The sequence below is a fragment of the Dicentrarchus labrax genome, unplaced genomic scaffold (assembly GCF_905237075.1).
Source record: "Dicentrarchus labrax unplaced genomic scaffold, dlabrax2021, whole genome shotgun sequence".
In the NCBI taxonomy this organism is placed as follows: Eukaryota; Metazoa; Chordata; class Actinopteri; family Moronidae; genus Dicentrarchus; species Dicentrarchus labrax.
Genome location: NW_026136720.1, coordinates 24,068,810 through 24,090,917, shown reverse-complemented (window position 1 = coordinate 24,090,917; position 22,108 = coordinate 24,068,810). Strand labels below are relative to the sequence as shown.

Genomic DNA, 22,108 nt, shown 5'->3' with positions numbered 1-22,108 from the left:
ACTAATGAGCTCATTTAGGGCATCATTATATGAGTAGTGAAGCAAATGAGGAGGTGAGGAGAATGGTGATGGTCCATATGTCTGCTGGCTCTGGTTCAGTCCCCCAGCCTGCCTCAACATCTGTCTAACCCGCTGACAAACGGGAGAAAATGGGACGAATATGAAGAAACCCATCAGAGAGCCACTTCCTGGCATGTGAAGGTACCAGGTACTGCAGGGGCATATTTTGTCCAAGGGAAACAAACAAACACACAGAAATTAAATCATGCAGTTTGCTGAGGTGGAAGCACCCTAAGTTGACAATGGATTATGTTTATTTTTGGACATTTCAAATTGGTTTGCCTTCTGTAGTTTTCTTTGGCAAAGCCAGTCCGGACTCTGGCTCTTTAAACTGTCTGCTGCTTCTGAAGGTAAATAAGAGGATCTGATGTTACTGTCATCACTGAAGCTAACCCTCAACTTTTACAAAGAAAGGGGTTTACAAAAGGTGTCACATCTGTTCAGTTTAATATAACTTATATAGCAACAAATGATAACAGAAGTGTTTTCCTATTTCATATAGAGTAGGTCTAGACTGTACTCTATGAAGTCTGAAAACTTTATAAACCACTAAAACAAAATATACAATTAAAGATCGAGAAATATACCTAATATATTTGTGCATTTGAACCCTTCATGTACGAAACTTTAGGTCAGGCATCGACAACTTCAGGTAATTAATTAGTTAATAGTAAAAGTAGTTGCTGGAGATGATGGGGTGTTTTTCACTCTTGGTTTACATTTAGATTTGACAGCTTACAGTTTTACTGGTGTTAGCCACATGGCTGTCAACTCACGCACTGACCGAGAGACTCACGCAAGAGGATACTTAGAGTGCACGGACAGACCAGACTCCATGTCATTCCCTCTACTCTCGCACCGTGTGCAGACAGAAATGGGTCAGTTACTATGGTTACACTGATACTCTGTGATTCTGTTGCTCTGAAACTCTTATGATTCCCAATAATATGTTATTATTAGCTTAGTATGTTTGTATGTACAATTGTGAATGTAATTGTGAATTACAATTTTTTTATGGGGAAGTATTGGAAGTTTGGACTTACTTTTACAACTGAAATTACAATTTTGTTAACAGAGAGAGCGAGTGCTGCTGGTATTGGTAGCGACTCAAATGTGAACAGTACCCACCCCAAATCCCTTAAACATAGGCCTACTGTATGTTAAACTCACAATACATTTGAATGCAAATTAATTAATGCACAACAAAAAATTGATTGGAAAAAATAGCGTACGTTCAACAGACAATAAATGACTGATGGATAATCTCTCTGCAGAAATGTTCAAATCTGTGCAGGTTGATTTGAATAGAAATGTAAGCCCATTGAAATCAATGGCTGCATGAAATCAAACTCCGTTGGTATGAGTTTTAATACTCACAATATACAATATAGAAATGGTCAGTATGCTTGTATGTAATGGACTACAACTAATGAAAATGCCGCTATCATCGTAGGGTTAGGGTCAAGTTTAGGTCATCCTCCTCCATTTTAGATAAAAATAAAACCAGCTCTGATTTCTGTTTCTGTCTTTCATCACTTCCAGAGGCTTTTCCTTTTGTTTGAAGCCTCCGAGCATGCTACAGCGTAACATCCATTACGCTCAATACCCTACGACTGCACTTCAAATATTGCTGCCGCTGGATGAAGCGTCAGGGCATCGTGGGGCGGCTCTGTCCTCTCACAGTGGGAGTGGGTGATGAAATCCACTGAAACAGCTCATCACCGTGACTCAGTCGGGACCTGTGTGATACCTCTCAAGGTTGTTCTGCGTGTCTGTCACAGGAGGTGAAAATCATTAATCTGTTTTTTGCTGAAACACATGCTGAAACTCTGCTGATGAAGCAAAATCCTCTCTTTTGATTCTATGGTTTCTGAAATGAGACCCACTTACACAAGGAACCATATTGTGCTTTTAGTGCGTTAAATAGCTTTTTTGTGCATGTAAAAGGTATGCAAAGTTACAAGGCCCAAAGTCCAGCCCAAAGGGAGGTATTGTCTCCCACAGAAAACACAGCTCCAGCACTGCCTTACTCGCCTCGGGTGTATTCCAGCCTTTTCTTTCAGTACTTGTCTGTGTCAAGAGGATACGGTGGTCTAACTTTGTTTTCTATGGAAATGTCCCCACAAGAACTGAAAAAACCCAACTGTGAACAATTTAACTCTAGAGTCGAACCCTATTGTGGCGGTCTGTGACCAGACTTCAAACTTGATAGCTGAAACGTTTGTCTCGTTGTTAGTCTGCTCAACTTGGCGTTAGCATGTTGCATGGTTAACGTGGCTAGCAGGTCAGGGCGATGTTGGGCTAATGTTGTAATATTGAGGTACAGTAAATAGAAACTGTGTGAAGGTTAGGCCTCATTTGAAGCCAAGTAACTAATAAAGAATAGTAGGTTGCTGACGGTAACTGTTTTTTCATGTTGCTTTTTGTGGAACTTCATACTACAGCGAAACCCGTTTTGCTCTGTGATAATTGCTGGTGTGTGTGTATGTGTGTGTGTGTTGCTGCTGTATGTAAATGTACTTTATAGACATGCCCTGAAGGTAACAATGTAGCTACGTGTGAAAAAGAAATGGTCAAATTTGTTGATGGCCACCAGGGATAAATACAAGATTAATCACCTTTAGTCCAAACCATGAGAATGTGTTCTGCTTTTAAATGAACAAAAAGATGTTAACTGTAAAAGCAGACGTCATAACGTGACACATTTCTCAGTTTATCTGAACAGAGCTGTTGACAGAGGTGGAGAAAAAGAAACCTCTGTTCTAATTTGTCTTTCAGTGCGTCCTCGTTATTGTTAACAAGCTCTGGATAATTGGAGCACTCAGGGTTTCCTGCAGCTCATGATGTATTCAAGGAAAGCTCCCTTGCTCGAGGATTCGATACAGAAAGAAAGAAAAGGCACCACAATGGGATCCTTGTTTCTGTAACTGCACATAAAGGCTGCAGATCATTCTGAAGTATAATTTCCTGTCATTGTAATGCCACAAATATGTCACAGAGAAGCAGAGGAGTGGCTGATTGATTGATATAAATTTTTTTCCAACAACTGATATCGAACAGCATTCAGTAATAAAATGATAATCCAATAAATGACTAATAACTTATAAACTAAAATGAAAGTCTGAAGCAGAGGCAGTAAATGTTGGGTTTACATTAGTAGTAAATACAGTCATAACTGCACTCAAACTCGGACTTTGGGTTCTGGTAGTTTTCGCTGTAGAAGTACTGAAGTGTATTGAAGTAGTATTTGAACGTTAGCTAACGTTACACAGTAAGACACAGAAACTTTTGCAACAGCCATGAATGTGCTTCTAGTGACTGTCAAAGCTCACAATTCTCAGTGATTCCAGCGTGCATGTGAAGACAGCAGCTGCTCAGTTAGCTTGGTTAGTTCTGATCAAGTCTGATCGTGACCTCACCCATTGGTTTGTGGAGCACTGTTTTGATGCCACAGGTTCTGCGTTTTGGCCGCCGCCATGACAGCTAGATGGAGCCAGTGGAGTTGATGTATTGCGAGTTGAGCTGCGCTCATTTGCATGCGCAGTTTTGACTTATCCATAGCAGGAAACAATGGCAGCTCGCCTGGTCACACATACTCTCATCTTACAGCTAAACAGTACACTAAAATATGTTTCTGAAACGATATTAAGTGAGAAATAGGATCTTGCTTTGTATTTGATCAGCACTGCCTAGTTTGACAATTAGATCTTAGTTTGGTGCGCTGCACTGTCACTTACTGAGAGTGACCTGTCAATCGTAAGGTAGCCCCGACCAAAAGCATACGCCACTTTATCGTTTATTGTACTCTAAATTGGACCATAATTTATTAAATGAACATCATAATGTATGGCAGAAGATGTGAACTAGAGATTAAGACCAAAAACACATCAGGAAACTGTTCACTGAGGTCATAAATAAAATGACAACAGCTCATTCTCTATTAAAGTGAAGGGCAGCCAATGGAGCTCCCCCTGCTGGCCTTTTCATATGCAGGTTTTAAGACACTGCCACATTGGCTTCGCTTTTCAGACCCTGAAGGTCTGTCCATTAAATATACAGTCAATGGTTCTGACTATCGGCAGCTGCACTCCTGCTACTCCGAGCGATAGTCAGCCTGTCACTCTGGTAGGTGTTACATCCTGTGTCACACGCTCCGTAGCCACAAGGCCACGCCCCCTATATGATTCTCTGATATTTAAAATTTGCTCAGAGGGAGAGAGCTAGCAGAAGGGGTTCAGTTACACATAAAGCAGACTCACTGCATGGAAATTACATCTTTGGTTTGCAAGAAGCCACAGAAACACAAGGATTTAACTACAATCTTGAGTTACGTACAAATATCTCACATAGCCTGGGTGTGCAACCGAGAAACGAGATTCGAGTTCACTGCAATAAATTCATAGTGTTCGTTTCTCTGGGTGCTTTTGTACTTTCTTCACTCTTTTCTTTGTATTGCATGGCGATAATAAGGTCAGTCATGTTTTTGGAGTAGTGTCTTTGTGAACTCCTGAAAGAAACCTTCTAAATGACAGGCTTTTACCTCTGAGTGCAGCCATCTCTCACCTGCTCCTTACCCCACCATGGTCGATCGGCTCCCACTAATGGACGGCAAGTGTTTTATTTGTTTGAGGAAAGGTGAGCTGCCAGGTGTCTATCTTTGATTTATTTTGCTCTGTTCACTAATTCTCGAGGGACTAAAGGTGGAAGAATCCTTTGCCATGAAAAATTCATCCACTCCTCAGACTGTTCTCCAGGAAAAACGAAAAGAAAGAAATAAGAGATGACAAGAAAATTCACATTAATGGACACCCAGAACTAGGAGGAAAAAAACCTGACGGCAAAAATGAAAATCACCAACTTAACAGGGACTGGTGAGGTGAGTATTTGTCTTATTCGAGAGGGAAAGATGAAGAAATAGTTTAAGGGATAAAGAGGGAAAAATGGAAGAGGATGAGGAACTGAGAAAGAAGAGAAAGAAAAGAAGATTATCTCCTGCAGGCTTTCACACTTCTGAGGAAGAAAAAAGACGAGAGAGTTTTTCCACAGCGACTGATCCGACAGAACGTCAGCAAAAATACAAACCATCACATCCGTATTTAATCTGCTGCACACACACACACACACACACGGGACCACTGTACCGTATTTGACTGAAAAACCATTTGAATATCTGCTGCAGACGAAAAGAACTGCTTCCTGTGACACTATCTTTATTAAAACATCAAAAAGAAAAAGACAGCAGGTAAATTAACTCGGTCAGCTCTCAGTTTCCTGTCGACCTCTGCTGTGCATTTGTGGCAGCTCATTTTTAAAGCTATAACATGTAGACTTTGGCCTTCATGTACTGATGGAGTAATCATAAAGATTAAGTTCACTTTATAAACTTCAGTAAGTTTTATAAAGTTTTTACAAAATAGTTTTGTGGGGAAAAACATAACTTAAGTAGGTTATTAAGCATCCTATTTTAAGCACAAACTCAGCTTTAAGTCTGTGTTATCAATTTGTCAATTTTACGAATATAAAAATGCCCTGAACCTAAAATACAATAAAAATAACACAGACGCTTATAAAAAACTTGATGATAATGATAATCACTCAAATTGTTATAGAAGAGTTTAAAGTTGTAAAAAACAGTTTTACTGTTTACACTGAGATACTCTGAAAGCCCCACATCAGCACTTTAAACTGGCTTTCTCAGCTTGTCTCTACATGACATATAGTGAATTTTTAAAAATAAAATCCTTTAAAAAAGTGTAATTACCGATAAAAAAACGGAATATTAAAAAATGCTATCACAGCGCAAAAGCTATATACTCTTTTCTTTCATAAACTTGAAATATAACTCTAAAAAGTCTTGAATGCTAATATCTTCATTCTCATTTCTCACGGACTTAAGCTTAAAAGATTAAAAGATTAAGATTAAAAGTCCAGAAATCTTTAGTTTGTGTCTAAATAAAGTATAATAAGTAAGAATAGTATACTGGTCATGGTTTGTCTTCCTATGAAAACAGTTGTGTAGTTGAGATGTGAAGTGTGGGGAGCCATTTTGGATGCCGACTGGTTCTGGAAGTTTAAGCCCTGTTAATTTTTCCCATTGACTATGTTACGTGTACACAGTTCAACAGCAGTTCTACAATACGGATCAGTATGAAACTCCCCTGGTTCATTTCTGATTTCTGTAAATGCTGGAAATAAATGAACCATCATGGTCACCTAAATGTTGTTTATCAAAATACATTATACGTCTATACATTGACATTGTCCTGTTAAAATCTTGCTTTGTCCCTTAAACTTTCCCATAAATAACTTCTCTTGACAAAAGTTGTATAACCAATGACATGTTTTGTGTATTTCCTTCACTATTCAGTGTTTTTTTTTGTGTGTGTTTCCAGGTCTTAAACTGTTGAACTCCTCTCAGAGCTCCTCCAGTCATAAAGCAGCAGTGTTTGTCGTGAACTGTTCAGCCAAACAAACAAAACACAAAGGCAGCTCTCTGACAAGCCGAGACGAGCCGCGGTATGAGCCAACAGAAGCTTTTCAAACCAACACCTGCTCGCAGCTTTTGATGATACATATAATTAACAGCTGCGGAGCTGAATTTAGCTTCAGAGGCGGCGGAGCGTCGTTTGTATCAGATAGAGTTTAAACAGGAGCCAGCCTGCTGACGACCCAGAGTTCCCACTGAGAGAGCGGGAAGATCCAGGTTCTCCTGGCGTGGAAGCTCTCGGCTCGACTGAACGGCAGAGACAACGTGCCGAAAGCTGAAAGACTTTTTTTTTTTAACTGTCAGAGATCAAACAGTTAGTCCTGCTGTTCCCCTCTCTCCTCCTTCAGTGAGCACTCTGGTGGCATCTTCAGCGAAAAATCAGGAGAATTTATTCTAGTTGTTTAAACTTTTATTATGCCTCAATTTGGCTTCGTTGAATCATTATTGCCAGTACTAGCAGTATCCCCTTATATTAGCATCATTAGTGGATAACATCAAAAAAATGGAAAATATATATATTTATTAACATAAGAATTTCAACAAATATACAATTTAGCTTAGGAGGTTCATAAACTTTAATATTTATTTTTATTATTATTATTTTATTTTGTATATAGGGTCCCAAATAGATGCAGATCCCCTCTGCAAGCCTGGTGTGGCTACACATTTTGACAAATAAACAAAGGTCTCCAATAGAGGCCTGGAATGGATTTTATGGAAATGATCAAGTGGGTGACAAGTTAAAACCTGCCTACACAAATACAAATGTTTAACCTTTTGTCAATATGGATGCTGCATATCGTTAGATAGCATCTAGCATCAGCTGGATTCTCCACAATTCAATCGTTGGCTTAATTTTATAGAAACTATGAACCACAAAGTATAATGTTAATTCAGACTTACCGGTGATATGGAAAGCAAGAGAGACAAAAAAAAACTCTGAAGCGATCATAAAGTCTGTACAATCTGTGTCCATTCCTCCTTTATTTGAATTCCTTTAGTCGGTAGTGGTCCACCGATCAAAAGAATCAAAGGGTTTCATTAAAAGTTGTGAATATTATCATGTGAAGTCTGTGCTCACTGTCTGTATGGTCGCTGCTGTAAATCTCTGGCTGCCGCAAAACGACGTTCGCATTCAAATGTCATAGCGGCAGCACAGAGAAAAAAAGTACGGCCTGAAATTTAACGTTTTTTGTCAAATTTACTGAACAAAACTCAAGAGAAGCAGCACTGTTACAGAGTATTTCCATCTGTGCTGAGAAAGTTTTGTGCTAAGGATTAAAAGCCTGTCCCAATAAAGGCAGGGGGAGTTTAGTGATTGAAGCAAGTACATACATACATATACAGATAGGTACTGCACCATCTTGTGTTTAGATGTGTAGGCCTAATATTATTCCATATGGCAAGAAAATAGGTACTCTGAGTGACTCGTCATGGAATAAAGAGATAATTAACACCCTCGTGAAAGAGGGCCAATATCTTTAGAGCTTCCAACTACATCTCACAGTTTGTTTGTTTGTTTGTAAAATGCATCAGCTGGTATTGAACAAATTAAATCTTTGTATAATGCACATTTGTGTTATTTTACAGCAGCTGTGAGGATATTTCCCTGGATATCACACACACTGAGTGAGTCTTAAATATGGACCTGAGCAAAGGTTGTGACCCTGAGGTAATGAAGGCTTTCAAATGACTGCAGAGCTGTCAGCATTGCAGGAATAATAACCCCAAAAAATGATGATGATAATTAATAATAATAATAATAATAATTTTAACAGCTTGTTTGCATGACCAACTTTCCTTAACTCCTGGCTGAATAGAAAAGCTTTGTGTTAAGTCTGCACAGAGGGTCCCTGAACAGATCCTGAAGCCATTTTCCCTCCAGTGTGGTACCTGCTGTTCTATTCACGATGTTTCTTGACTTTAAGTGAAAAGATGAAAACAAACATTTCCTGAGATGGAAAAAGAGAACTGACTTCCTGAATCCAAATTCTATGGCTATAGTGTGTGTTGGCTTTATCATTTTTTCATTGATGCTATTCTGTGAGTGATACTTGTACTTGTACGTGTGGTACATCCTCTCTGAATCCATCCGATATGTGCAGTTTAGATGTGCTTCCATCAGAGGAAGAGCGAAGCTCTGTTTTCGGATGATGAAGTTCTAGAGTCTAGCAACAGTATTTCGATGTTATACTATTATCCAGATACTATGTTTCTACAGCTTCTCTTAAAGGGACAGTTCCCCCCAAAATCAAAAATACAGATTTTTTCTCCTACCTGTAGTGCTGTTTATCCATCTTTATTGTTTTGGTGTGAGTTGCTGAGTTTTGGCTGTAGAGATGTTGGTTTCTCAAATATAACGGAACCAGGTAGCACTCGGCTTCTGGTGTGCAAAAAATATACATTTGATATACATCTCTTTCCAGAAATTATGACTTGGTTACTCAAGATAATCCATTGCTGTAATTACACTGTTTGGCCACTTTCTCAAAGTATCTTCAAAGCCTGGTAGCTTGATCCCCTGACGCAGTGTCGGAGTTAGAACAATAATCCAAGAGGCTTATAGTTGGTGGGCACCAATTAACTGGCCAGTAGCAACATAGTCGTGAAAGTGAAACCTTTTAGTGGTGTGCTACCCAGGAGAAAATTTTACAAAAAAAATCACAAAAATTGTGAATTCAAAAAAATTCAAGGAGAAATCACTTCCATGTAAAATAGCAAAGACAACACATTTTACAGTGACCAAAATGCATCCAAATGACAGAAAGCTGCAACCGCTTTCAGAGTACTCCCAGCTGTCCTTCCTCTGGTACAAGGCAGCAAGAAAATATCTCTTCTTACTCCCAAATAGGCTCATGGGGTAGGTATGGAGAATGACTTATTGGTGTCAGACTTAGTAGTTACCAACAGCACCGTCAGCCTGGCAGGATGTAGCATTAAGAGGAGGGCTACAACTCAAAAAAGTGACATCGATCTCGAAGCACTGACCATGAACTTATTGCTGTTGCCAGTGGATGGGATTGACATATTAAGCTATTTTAGCTAGCATAAACAACAACTGATGACATACTTTTGGTTTTCAAAATTTGAATTCCTGCTCAGCTTATAAAACGCTACATAAGAGCATTCTAGCTTTATAATAAAAACACTGACATGCTTTATACAACTGAGAGGGCACAGTGAATGAAGTGGGGGGGCACTGCCCCCTAGTGTCCCCCTCGTGGAGTCGTGCCCTGACTTTTGTGTGGGCGCCAATCTGAGATAGAAACAGCAGTGAGCCGTCACTTTGGCTCAAATTTTCTTAATCGGCAGCAACAAGCAGCCGAGTGACTGAAACAGAAAGTACTTTTCTGTCAACAGCAAGTAGATAAATGGGTTTCACTACTTTTACTCATACATGCCACAGCTTTTGCTCTTTCTTGCCCTGTATACTGTAAATGGACACAGAAAGGCCCGAGGATTGTCACATAGGCTCCAAATGAAAGTACATCTCTGGACTAAAGATGGAAATTGATTGCAGTGATGTAGCTGTGTAACATCACCTTTCTCAGTTTCCTGAACATTTTCATTAGACCCAACATTAACCATAAACTATCAGTATCAGCCTGTGAGGCGGTGGCAGGGACTCAGCTGAGCGGCAGGAGGTCGAAGCTTTCTGGAGTTCATGTCTCAGAGGAAAAACCCTGCAGCTGATGACAGAGAGAGTTCAAAGACTTCAAAGGCAAATGGTCGAGAAAAGATATTTAATCTATGGTTAATAGGATTACCAAGCTGAGGAAATGATTATTTAAAGATATTTTGCTATTTCCATAATGTTAGTGAAGTATGGGGGCAGTTTAGACGAGGAAGTTCCAGGGGAAAATAGACGTGGTTCCTTTCGCAGTGATATGTAAATGATCCTTTAATCTGTGACAGCTTCTCTCTGCCAATAAGGTCACTGACTCCGCTCCCTGGGAAACTCTGCTGTCATCTGCCAGCTGGCCTTGCACAGAACAGCACAGCACGGCCTGGTGGAAATGGCCACCTACAATTCAACCCACCTGGGCTCATTACAGAAACAAACCATGAGAAAACCTGGGTGTAGCTCTGAGACTTTTTCAGCGGGAAACGAGCTGGCGCAGAGTTCTGGTTCAGGTGTCGCTAACCGATTATGAACTGTGTCGACATTCCGAGCAGCTGATTTTCATCTGGAGGATGAAAAGAGGTGAACGGCAAAATTAACGAGGATGTTGAAGAAGATATAAAAGTTGTCCTCCACTCAAAAATATGTTCCTACAGTTGGATGTTTGAGCTTCACTGTGCAGAATGATGTATGTGAGAGTTTGACACTAGCAGGACGAGCATGATTTTTGACCTTTCCTGTTTCCTACCGAAGAGGATCGAATGTTCAATGTGAAGAAATTGAATAAGCATATTTCCCAAAATGGCTGACTATTCATTTAATTAATTCAAAGTACCATTTATTAATTTGAGAGTAAATTTGTTTTGGTTTTTTTTTTTTAGACAATAACACCTGTTGAACATCATAATTCCTCCATGCAAACTGTGTCTTTCTGGGAAACCCTCCATGCCGACTAAACACCCTGGTCTTTCAAACTTCACACTTCCAGTGTCTCCAAGCCCAAACTAAAACTGATGACATCACTATGACATCATCAGGGTTATTTTCTGAGACTTGACAAATCTCCACCAGAGCCGTAGAAGACACGGTTACAAGCATGACCAATAAATAATCACACAGGCAAACACAAACATCAAACTTCCTTTATCAGTCTTCTGCCAGATCCTCTTAGAGTCGACTGTAAAATCATTTGTCGGGGTAAAACGACCTCCCAGCAGCCCAGAGGACCAGATGGTGACATCACCGAGGCTTGGTCCACCTGTCAGCTGTCTCAGAGCTCCGCCCCCTGCAGGTTAACACACACCTTAACCTGCTGACGGGGCTCAACTCAGGGGGGAGATCACTGTGTTTTTTATCCATCTGTCCCTGAGCCGCTCAGCACGCTGCAGGGAGATCTGCAGCTGTTGTCATGGAGACGGGCTTCATGAGACGGCAGTGATCCTGTATCATGTTGCAGTCTTTAGCGAAGGTCTCTATGGGCCTCAGGTTACAAACATCTGCAACATCTGTTTACGTCTCAGCGGCTGGATCATCAAACTACAGAGGTGATAACGGCATCAGAGAACGCAGGAAGAGAACGCTCCTCCTTTTCTTGACTCTTCAAAACTTTTTGCACTTCTCTTCCTCCGTACGCTCCCTTTCCTTTCATCATTCTGTGTCCTCTTTTCCTTTACCAGCTTCTTTCCTCCATCACCCCATTCTGTCCTCTTTTTGCCTATTTTCCTTCTCCACCTACTTTCCTTCTCTGTCTACTCCTCTATACATCCACTTTTCTTCCTCTACCTCCTCCTTTATACATCCTCATTTCCTCCACTATCTCTTACCTTTCCCTCTCCATCTTCTCTTTTCATCACTATATTGTATTTACCACCTCTTTTAGTGCATCCTCATATCCTGCCAACTAATTTCTTCTTCCTCTTCTTTTTCTTCACATAGCTTTACATTACATTCCTCCTCTACCTATTCCTTTTCTCCAAAACAATAATATTGTTTCCTTTGCTGCCTCTTCTCTTTACCTCAGCCTCTCCCTCATGACTTCTTCCTTTCATTTTTTACTTTCTTCATTAACTACCTCCTTGTTTTTACCTCCTCACTCCAGTCTCTGCCTTCTCCTTCTCTTACTTTACCACCTTCACTGCTTCTCCTCTACCTCGCAATCCCTTTTCCTCCTTTTCTTTCCCCACTTCTTTCTATTCTCCTCTTATTCACATTTTCCTCCATTCAACCTCCTCTCCTTCACAAGCTTCTCATCTCATGCACTTATGTTACTTCACTACTTTCCTCCACTATAAACTGTTGCTCCCAAAATTTACAGATCTTCAAAGATTTAAGTTTGATTTATGCATTGTCTTTTAAATAGTTATCTATCTGAAGAAGTAGGAATAATTTCCCAACCCATAAAGGAACACTTAATCTTGCACCCTGAAATGTAACTAAAGTAGTAATGTAGCAGTAATCTAAAGTAACTAAATCTGTCAGACAAATGTAGTGAAGTATAAAATAAATTGCATCGCGATTCTCTGTAGAACGATTCCGTCTCGATGCAGATAAGTTAATAATCAGAATTTTAAAAATTAAATTAGTTTGCGTGCTGCAACATTCTGTTCACTTGCTGCAGAGCACTACAGAAAACTCTCCTTTCTGCCTGCCGGTTCTCCGCCAACACGCATGCGCACCAAACACATGTGCGAGTTGTTTACATCCAAAGTTTAGTGGCAACAAAATGGCCGCGAGCGACAAACCTATACGGCCTGCACCAGCTTTGACAATTGAGCAGGCAGTGGCACAGCTGCCACTGAACTCGGATAGGGCCAAACGGATTACTAAATCCATTGCGAAATTTATTGCAATGGATTTAAGACCATACTCTGTCTGTGATAAAATTGTGTAGCATAAAGGTTTTTTTTTGTCTCAGGGTTATGCTACTTATTACCAATAACAGGAGGATTTTGTGTTTGAAGTCTTATTCTTATAATTGACTAAGAGCAGCTTTTTCTTTAATGACATAGAAAAGAAGTATTAGAAAGAAAAGAAAAATTAATCGTTTTTTTTTTTTACATACTTCCATATTGTGTTAAAAGGCAATCTGCATTGTTCATAGAAAGTCATATTTGTGACAAGAAAATCTTTTTCTCTAATAAAATATAGAGAAGGTAATTCATCTGTTGATTGTCTTTAATGAATATCCCAAAAGTAGTAGGAAGTGATTAGCAAACTCTGAGTAGCAAACTCAGAATATATATATATATATATATTTTAAAATCACGCATGAAAATGTACATTCAAAAATTGTTGCATCGAGATGCATCGATAATCGGTTTAGAATCGAATCAATGAACACACGGTTTGCAGTGGAGATGTCTTTGTTCAAGCAAGTATCAAGCCAAAGCGTGTAATAGAGCTGAGTGATTCACTCGAGGCTTCCATGTCACGGTTTGCCTCGCCATATGAGAAGTACACGTGAGTATGACGGTGTAGTATAAATAGGGAGAAGGACAGAGTGGATGGATGGGTTAAATAACCACAGGGCTTTCCAGGAGACCGTAGTTAGAGTCCTTTGTGAAAGTCAAAGTTAAACTTATTTTAAGTTACAATTACAAATTCTCCTTTACCACCTCCTCCTCCTCTTCACCTCCAGAAGAAAACTAAAGGTTTGTGAATCTTACAGCCAGACCTCCTCCTGCATTCAGACTGACCACCATTACCTCAATTATGGCAAAAAAAAATGATAATCAGGATTATTTTGTTCAATATTGAGATCACGATTATTTAACATGATTACTCATTGATTTTGGAAAGATCTTTAACATTTTAAAATAATTGTCTTTTTAATAGTGGATTTCTATGACCCTGAAATGTTTAATTAAACTGAAAAACAAAAAAGAAACGCAATATGTACAGCGGCATCATGGGCTTTACGTGTCCTTTTATTTGTGTCAGTGTCCTTATAACTCACATGCACGGTCCCAAAAGCCCCTTGGCATGTCTACCTCGCATTCACATAACCAATTACATCTCCTCTTTTAAGTACACCAAAACAATGTTTACTATAATGTATTCAGACCTATTATAGAACATTGCCCTAAACTCAAACATTGTTTTTTCCAGGCCAATGAACAAACATTTCCTTTAGGCAAAAAGCCTATGTGAGGCATTTTCACATCACACTAACATTAAAGCTGAGGTACGTAGCATTTATAAAAATAACGTTTCCCATCAAGGTCCTCTGGCTCCTCCTAGAGCTCCTGGTGGTATTTGTAAGAATCCCCTGTGCCTGAACAAAAACAGCCATTCAGAGCCAAGAAAGATAGCAGATTGGTGAGTCAGGTTGTCAAATACCAACACTCTTATTTTGGTGACTTGAAGATAGTTGATTGTTGAGAGACTTTAATAATGAGACTAGAAATATTACCTATTACCTAGTCTTTATAGGCACTATCGATACCTTTCTATTAATTTGGTGGAAAGATTAGACGACAATAAATTCTCAACAGAAATGTTATTACTTTTATTGCTTAATTGCAGTTGGCAGGCATTTCATTTGAATTCAAGAATTTTTTTAGACAATCAATGTATGTTTGTGCATCAGGGATTTGATTTAAATGACATGACTCGTCTCTTGAGATTAGGGCTGAAGCTATTGATTAATCAAGTAACTGAGTATTCTATCAATTAGTCCATCAATTAATCAAGTAATCGGATGAGAATTACTTTTGCTTTGTTAAAGCAGAAATAGAGCAATTGTAAATACATAAAAGAGAAAATAAGACACCAGGATTTTTTTCAGCAGAAGAGGAAAGGCTTCTGTTGTACCCCCACTGTACTGGTATTGGAGTATTTTCAAACTGCAGTATTAGTACTTTTTATTTAAGTAAAGGACCTGATCTTTTCTCCACCCAAAGTGCACCTAAGGGAGGTGGGCTTGTGGGTATCCTGTGTCTGTGTTTGTTGTAGGAAGTAAGTATTTCCTGGTGTGTGAGGGATAGTAACCTTACTTTAGTCAGCTGTAAAGTGCTAGTTAGTCCTCCATAGTATGGCAGATACGATTCAAGTTAAATATAATTCAAATAGTTTGGAGGTAAAATGTTTTCGGTGATACGGAGCTACCATGTCTCGATCCTCATCCCTAGTTTTAACATTGTTGCAGGATTTCCTTTTTTTTTACTTCATATTGTCCTTTATTTACTTTGTAGGTTTTGTTTACAAATCCAGTCTATGTGGTTTCAAAACTTCTCTGCCATATCAGGGTCTGACTGTAGCGTGATCTGGACTAGGTCTGGATGTTGGTTGTTTTTGGGACGCTGCTGTGTGTGTGGGTGCAGGCATCTAAGTATCCTGTGCGCTCTCGGGTCTGTCCATGTGGATAAGGTGATGGCAGTTTCCATGCCAGCAGTTCCATGAGACACATCCATCAAGTATGACCGTAAGGTGAGTATTCACCCACCACAGTCCCTGTTACTCTTCATCAGCCACCCACACTGGTTCTCCAGGTGGACAGTTTTGAGCTCATGCATTAGGTGATGCTTGTTGTGTTTTTGATCTGCACTCCTCTCCAATTCCTTTGAAATGACAGCTGTGCTGTTTGGGAGTGACGGAATTTAGTATGGATGTGAAGGTTGGCACAGTAGATTGAAGATCTACATCAACAGTTGAGCTGGACTGAAGCCGTTTTGGATTGAGCTGACACAATATGCCAGCAAAGCAAGATAAGGATCTGTGGCCTTTTTGCTGAGGTTTTTAGCAGTGCCCTTTCAGTCTCTCCGTTGCTTTGGGGGTATCGTGGACTGCTGGTCGCATGTCTAAATTCATATACTGCAGCAAAGGCTGAAATGTGACTTCCTGACAAATGTGGCCCGTTGTCAGTCATCAAGATCTCCAGAACCCCATGGCATGCAAACATAGGTTTGAAGTGAACTTAGTACGTTACCGACGGTCCAAAGGGCTGGCCAGGGTTCGCAGGAAAAAGCAGGCTCTTATGCCGTGCTACAATCCTTTGTTGTGCGCCGAGGTCCGAAACGTATCACCCGGTGTGGGTGAGCGAGGTGAGCGAGAAGAGGCGAAGAGCCGAAGAGAAGACAGTCTCTCGGGCTTATATAGCCGGGATGACGGGTCTGGGGTCCGAGTGAATCTGACCAATGAAGGCCCCCCGCTGAGGGGTCCGTGATCTGTCTTCAGACACAGCAGGCTTTATTGCTTACATAAGGGCCTCACTGTAGTAATGACCATTTCTTTGTTTAAGCACATGGCCAGATCCCAACACCAGTGTGTAGGATTTAGTGAATATAGCAGCAAGTTTGAGATTGCAACTAACTAAATACTGTTTGCACCTGTATTTGACAACCTGGGATTGAGAACAGGCTGTGAAGTGTGTAGGAGAAACTCCTGTGCTTAATGAGGATGACTTTTCTAAAGGCTGTGGGAATGACTAGTCTAGTCCCCTTTAACAGGAGACCATCGGGCACAGTAAGGAAGACGTGCTCTGCCCAGTTCAGCTTTAATGGACCTTCACATGCTGAACTTTGGCCAACTATCCTGACACATGACCAAGGAGCACACACTCTCTGCTTTTAGATGCCCTCTCAGACTGTCCATGTCAGAAGCACTTGTTAGTATCTTTTCCATGATGCTACCGACATAGATGTATGTGCCTTGTCTACATGTCTCAGTCTGCAGCGGTGTGCGTGATAGTCTATCTGCTGTCCACAGGTTCTTCCCAGGGGCATGAGAGATTGAGATTGAGTTTCTGGCTCATCCAGAAAAACTGGATCCTAGGCGTCCAAAGCTTGGGCCCCCAGGAGACTCAACAGTGGTTTATCAAAGTGCCAGCCTATGAAGAAGTCTCTGAATTATTTGCAGGCCCATGTGAGCCCCAAAGCCTCTTTCTCCACTTGAGCATATCTCTGTTCCTCTGGTGAGAGAGAACGTGAAGCATAGGTGACAGGCCTCCAGTCTGTGCTCCACTTTTGCAGCCAACTGCACCTAACCCAAAAGAAGTCACGTCTGCAGACACTTTGATATCCTTGTTTGCGTCATACACAGCTAACACAGGTTTGCCTGATATCTCGTGCTCCTTGCTGCTAAAGACTTTGTCTCGGTCGACTCCCCAGAACCAGTGATTGTTCTTTGAGAGTAAGTCTCTGAGATCTTTGTCTTTCTCTGCGAGCTGCGGAATGAACTTCCAGCTGGTTTACTATTCCCAGGAAGCTACGTAGTTCACTTGTGTTGATCGCCTACGATACTGACGTTTAAAATGTATGCTGGACTCATAGAAAACTCTGCTGCATATTAAATCAAACGCGAAGTGGGCTACAGATGTTGTAAGCTTACTTCTCTCCACACCACCATTTTTTTTCAAACTTCAAACGAACCAAGGCTGACTCAAGTGACATCACTCAACAAATATTTTAAAAAGTCAGCCTAATGAGTCATTTTCTGTTGTTTTGAGTGTAAGGTCATTTAATCAAAACACTTTTCAGTGAATAAGTGTTTTTCCACAATCTACTCATTAGAAGCTAATCAGCTATCAGCTATAATCAATACATCCCCTGATTATGGTGACTAATTCCTCCATGAACTGTGCAGCCTGTGGTTCCTGCAGCAGCTGAGAGGCTTCATACCATCAGACCTCACGCCTGTTGATATAAAAACATATTCAGGCTGCTAATGAAGCCAGTTTCATGTTCAGCAGTTTGTGTTTGGGCTTGTGTCTGTTGTGTGTGTGTGTGTGTGTGTGTGTGTGTGTGCAGAGACAACAGCAGCAGCCGAGATGAAAGCTCATTGATCCCGCACAGGAGCCACAGCTGCTCTCTGCAGAGCGTCTTGTTATTAATCTGAAGCTTTTTAAACGCCTCGATCGCAGTCATTCTTCATGATTACTGCTGCTGCTGCCATTTACACAGAGATTACAGCAGTGTCGCAGGCACAGGTAAATATGTAGGTATTACAGCAGCAAGGTTGTAAACCCTGTTACAGTGACAGAGAGAACAAGAGAGCGTGGCAGGCGGAGATGAAAAATCTAATTTTATTCTATTATATATATCGTTATGTTTCTATTTTTGTTGGGTTTTTTTTACACGTACTGCAGGTTGAAGTAACTGCACAGAAAGTGGTGTTTTCTGCCATAATAAAGTAAATCAGTAGAGCAGAAACATGAGCTGTAACATGATGCTCTTTGTAGTTTAGATATATAATCAATACACTGATACATCCTGATACATTCTGTGTTAGTGAAACAGAGCTCATGATATATCAGCTGTTCTGCTTTCTGGATGTGAATTTATTTCCTTACACAAATAGAGCACGAGCTCCTTGGGTAACACCCCACTGGCTTTGACTACAGTGACTGGGCTTACCTTTTACTGTCGCTGGTTATAAGCTGGTATGTTATGGTCAAGTCTGTATCATTGCAGCTGTTAAGATAAGAAGCTCAAACACACACATACACACACAGCTGATCTCATATACATACATGCTACTGCTGATGAATTTCACCTCTTATAATCAAATTAATGTCAACTTCATGCGATAACATTTTAATCAGGGAGCGTGTCTGATTACCTTACAGTGACCAGCCGAGAAGAAAACATTGTTGACTCCTGCTGCAATCACATCACATCATCAATATCTTTTTTAATGAGGTGATTTCTTGTGATCATCGTTCACTTAAAAAGGGTTAACTTATAAGGTACTTATCCATAGCTAGTGTATTATCTACAGTACACAGATGTTAGCACAACCCCAGTTTGGAGAAATATATGTTGAGTTTTAACCCAACAGTGCATGAGCGTAGGTAACTCTTGTGGTAGTTAGAGACACTAACGTTCACATTCATTAGTTGCGAGCGGCGCTCTCTTAGCGCGGCCATGCTCGTCAACACATATCGAGCATGAGTACAGTGAGTTTAACAACCAGCAGCTGTGTAGCTGTGTAGCTGTTGTGCTCCATCACTCTACCATGTCAGGATATATTTGTAAGTAAATTAATTTAAGTTGATTTTCAGAGTAAAACAAATACCCTCAGATATCAATAAGTTCTGGCAGAGAACATTCGGATCTCGAGGTTTCCTACCTGACTCTCTGGAGATCTGGACAAAGGCTTCAACGCCACTCTCGCCGTAGTTTCCCTCGGAGGCGAGTGTAGACACGTAGTTCCAGCCCATCGCTGTGACGATGTCCAGCATGGCCTGAGCTTGGTAGGAGTCCGGAGGAACCACACGGGAGAAGAAGTCATAGCGTGTGTTGTCGCTGAGCTCTGGAGCCGTCGAGGCATAGCTGATCTGAGGAATCTGTGGAGACATGGAGGAGTTAACTGTTAGTTTAAACAGCAGTCATACTATAGGTGCTTAAAGCGCAGAGATGACACTGTAAATCAGTCTGGTCCACAGTGATTTAATAACATATTGTTCAAGCACACTGTAGCAAAGTCCAAACCTGATTTCTCCAAAGTCAAACAGACAACACACTGTCCCCATCACACTGTGTTGTGATTTAAAATACAATAAATTCTTATGTAGAAAACGGTGAAATGAACCTAAATCATTTTCAGTTGCTTCTACTTAGCCCTTTTTTGTTGCCTTTTTTAACCACAGTTAGGCTGCAGATTCATTCAGTTCATTTTAAAAGCCTACTAAGACAGGCAGTGACAGATGTATTCTGAGCCTTTACTAATGCATACAAGTATCAATACATTCATGTAAAACTACTTGATAAAAGGTAAACGTTTTGGTGTTTGCTCATCTGAACAGTTTTTTCTGGTTGTTTTGTTTTCATTATTGTTTGTTTTGTTTTTCTCATAAGTACACCTTGTCTTTGTATGTGATGATACCTTGTCTGTAAATGCACAATCTGGTTAAATTATTATCATTTTCAAATGTAATGTGGTCAGTTCATATGAGCCAGAGGAAGAAAAGGAAGGAAAAAAAAAGAAGAAGAAATGTTTTTAGAAAAAAAGCTCTTTTTTTGCACTCTTTCAATGTAAGAGGCAGGAAGGTAGAAAACATCACCAGAAGCTGGTTAGTTTAAGCGCTTACAGTTAAATTTTTTATTGTCGTTTCAACCATCCTGGAGTATGTTTGTTGAGATTTAAACAAATTTAATTCCTTAAATCCTGACCTTCCCCGGCTTCCTGTTGTTTAGCTTCTTGTTGGAGTGGAGTTAGCGAACTCTGCCGTGTGAATTAGAGAGGCGGATCAGATCATAGATCCTGCAGCAGACAGGCCGACAGGCCCAGCGGGGCTGGATAATGGTCCTTTAGAGAAGGATTGAAGGGCCGATTGATTTCACTTCAGTCAGAGGTTGGCGTGTTGGACTGAGCGCCGCCGGACGCCTCATCAGGATTCATAGAGGAGGAGGAGGGAAGAAGACGGACGGCTGAGGGCCTGACAGCAATACAAATGTCACTCAGCCCGACTCACTCAGTGACAGGCGGCAAATTAAAGGCCTGTACTGTAAATACAAACCTGTCTGAGAGTTGACGCTATCAGAGCCCTGCAGGTATTGGAAAGGAGCTGAAGTTTATTTCTTCCAGAACTGAACACAAAGAACACCTCTGAGGTTCTGATCCTTTACTGAACTTTTACATTTTAGACACTTTAAACGCTTCCTCTTTATCTGATGGCTGGTTGGGGATTCAGGTTTTCCATTCCATGACACAACAATGAGTTCTCCAAATTAAACGAAACAAAATATGTTGTTTGTCGATGTCCTTCACCAATAGGAAGACATCGTTGTCTCTGCAGTTTTCTGCTGACTATATATCAACAGCTTTGGCAGAACAGAACTGAAAATAAAGTACAGTAATCAATCTTATTTGGAGACATTAAAAGCTTAGAAAAGAGGGGTGATGAAATAGTTTCAGGTAGGGTTTCTAAAATTGAATGCTCATTTACATCCGTAGTCCTCAGCAGGTAACAAAAATACTACAAATGGCAATATCCTGATACACATAATTTATACAATACAGAAGTAGAAAAAGACAGTATACATTATGTCCAGTGAAAAAAAGATCACAGATTTTCCTTAAGCCATTGTTTGAGAAGGGTCTTAAAAGTGTGATTATGAAAGGCACTCAATTATTGCAAGTGGTAGGCCTTTCCAATATTTACTTTCCTTCACAGAAAGCACAGTTTGTCTAAATGGGGTGCGCCTTTGCGGCACCGCACAATCCCCTTTAGTGGTGGCCCTGTTGCCAATGCCACTGTTATCACTGTTTAATGAATTCATTGCACCTGTAAGTGACCCGTCAGTAAAACAATACTCGATGTGTGAAAAAATCATTGAGTGTAAAAACATCCTGGCAGCATTAACTGTCAGAAATGGCCTGGCTTGCTTAAACGTTTCTAAATTAAATTGTACCACGTTCAACACCTTTTTCACATGGAGGGGACTCTGAGGTGTCATGATAAATAAAATAACTGCAGATGGTTTAAGATATAATGGGGACTCTCTATTAGCATTAACGATGCATTGTGGGATGAATAAACAACAGCATCAGTTATTGATGCTCAGTCAGCTGCCGCTCCATTAAAACTCTTATTAACACACACTGCTCCTGTCTGTAAAAGGACCTTACTGCCTTTAGCCCATTTAATGTAAATTATATGTCACTGCTGAGCTTTTCCTGATGCCCATCACAGTGTTCTGTACTCACAGATATCACCCTCCTGTGATGTGAGCATGTGGAGTGAACATACACATTCTCATGTAATTACTCCAGTCTGATCCCGGGTCTACTCCCATTTGGACGTGACCGGAAAACCTCCAGAGGAAGGCAACCGATAACCGATTCTCAGTAATCTGGCACAACAGATAAAACATTATGATTCAAGCTTTGTGGGTAAGACATCATGAAATTATAGCAGTAATGATAATAATAATAATTGTGATGTGGTTTGTGAAATTAGTGGCTTGCTGTATTCACATGAAGTTACAAATGTGTTATTA

The 22,108-nt window shown here is 40.4% G+C and overlaps 1 protein-coding gene across 1 annotated transcript in view; it reads right to left on the bottom strand.

Moving 5' to 3' along the window:
• Window positions 1-22,108, bottom strand: part of LOC127353890 (metabotropic glutamate receptor 8-like) — a 129,620-nt gene that overhangs the window by 68,248 nt on the left and 39,264 nt on the right. Inside the window, exon 3 of the mRNA XM_051383485.1 lies at window positions 19,236-19,452. Coding sequence (XP_051239445.1) covers window positions 19,236-19,452 — 217 coding nt within the window. The remainder of the gene's footprint in view (window positions 1-19,235; window positions 19,453-22,108) is intronic.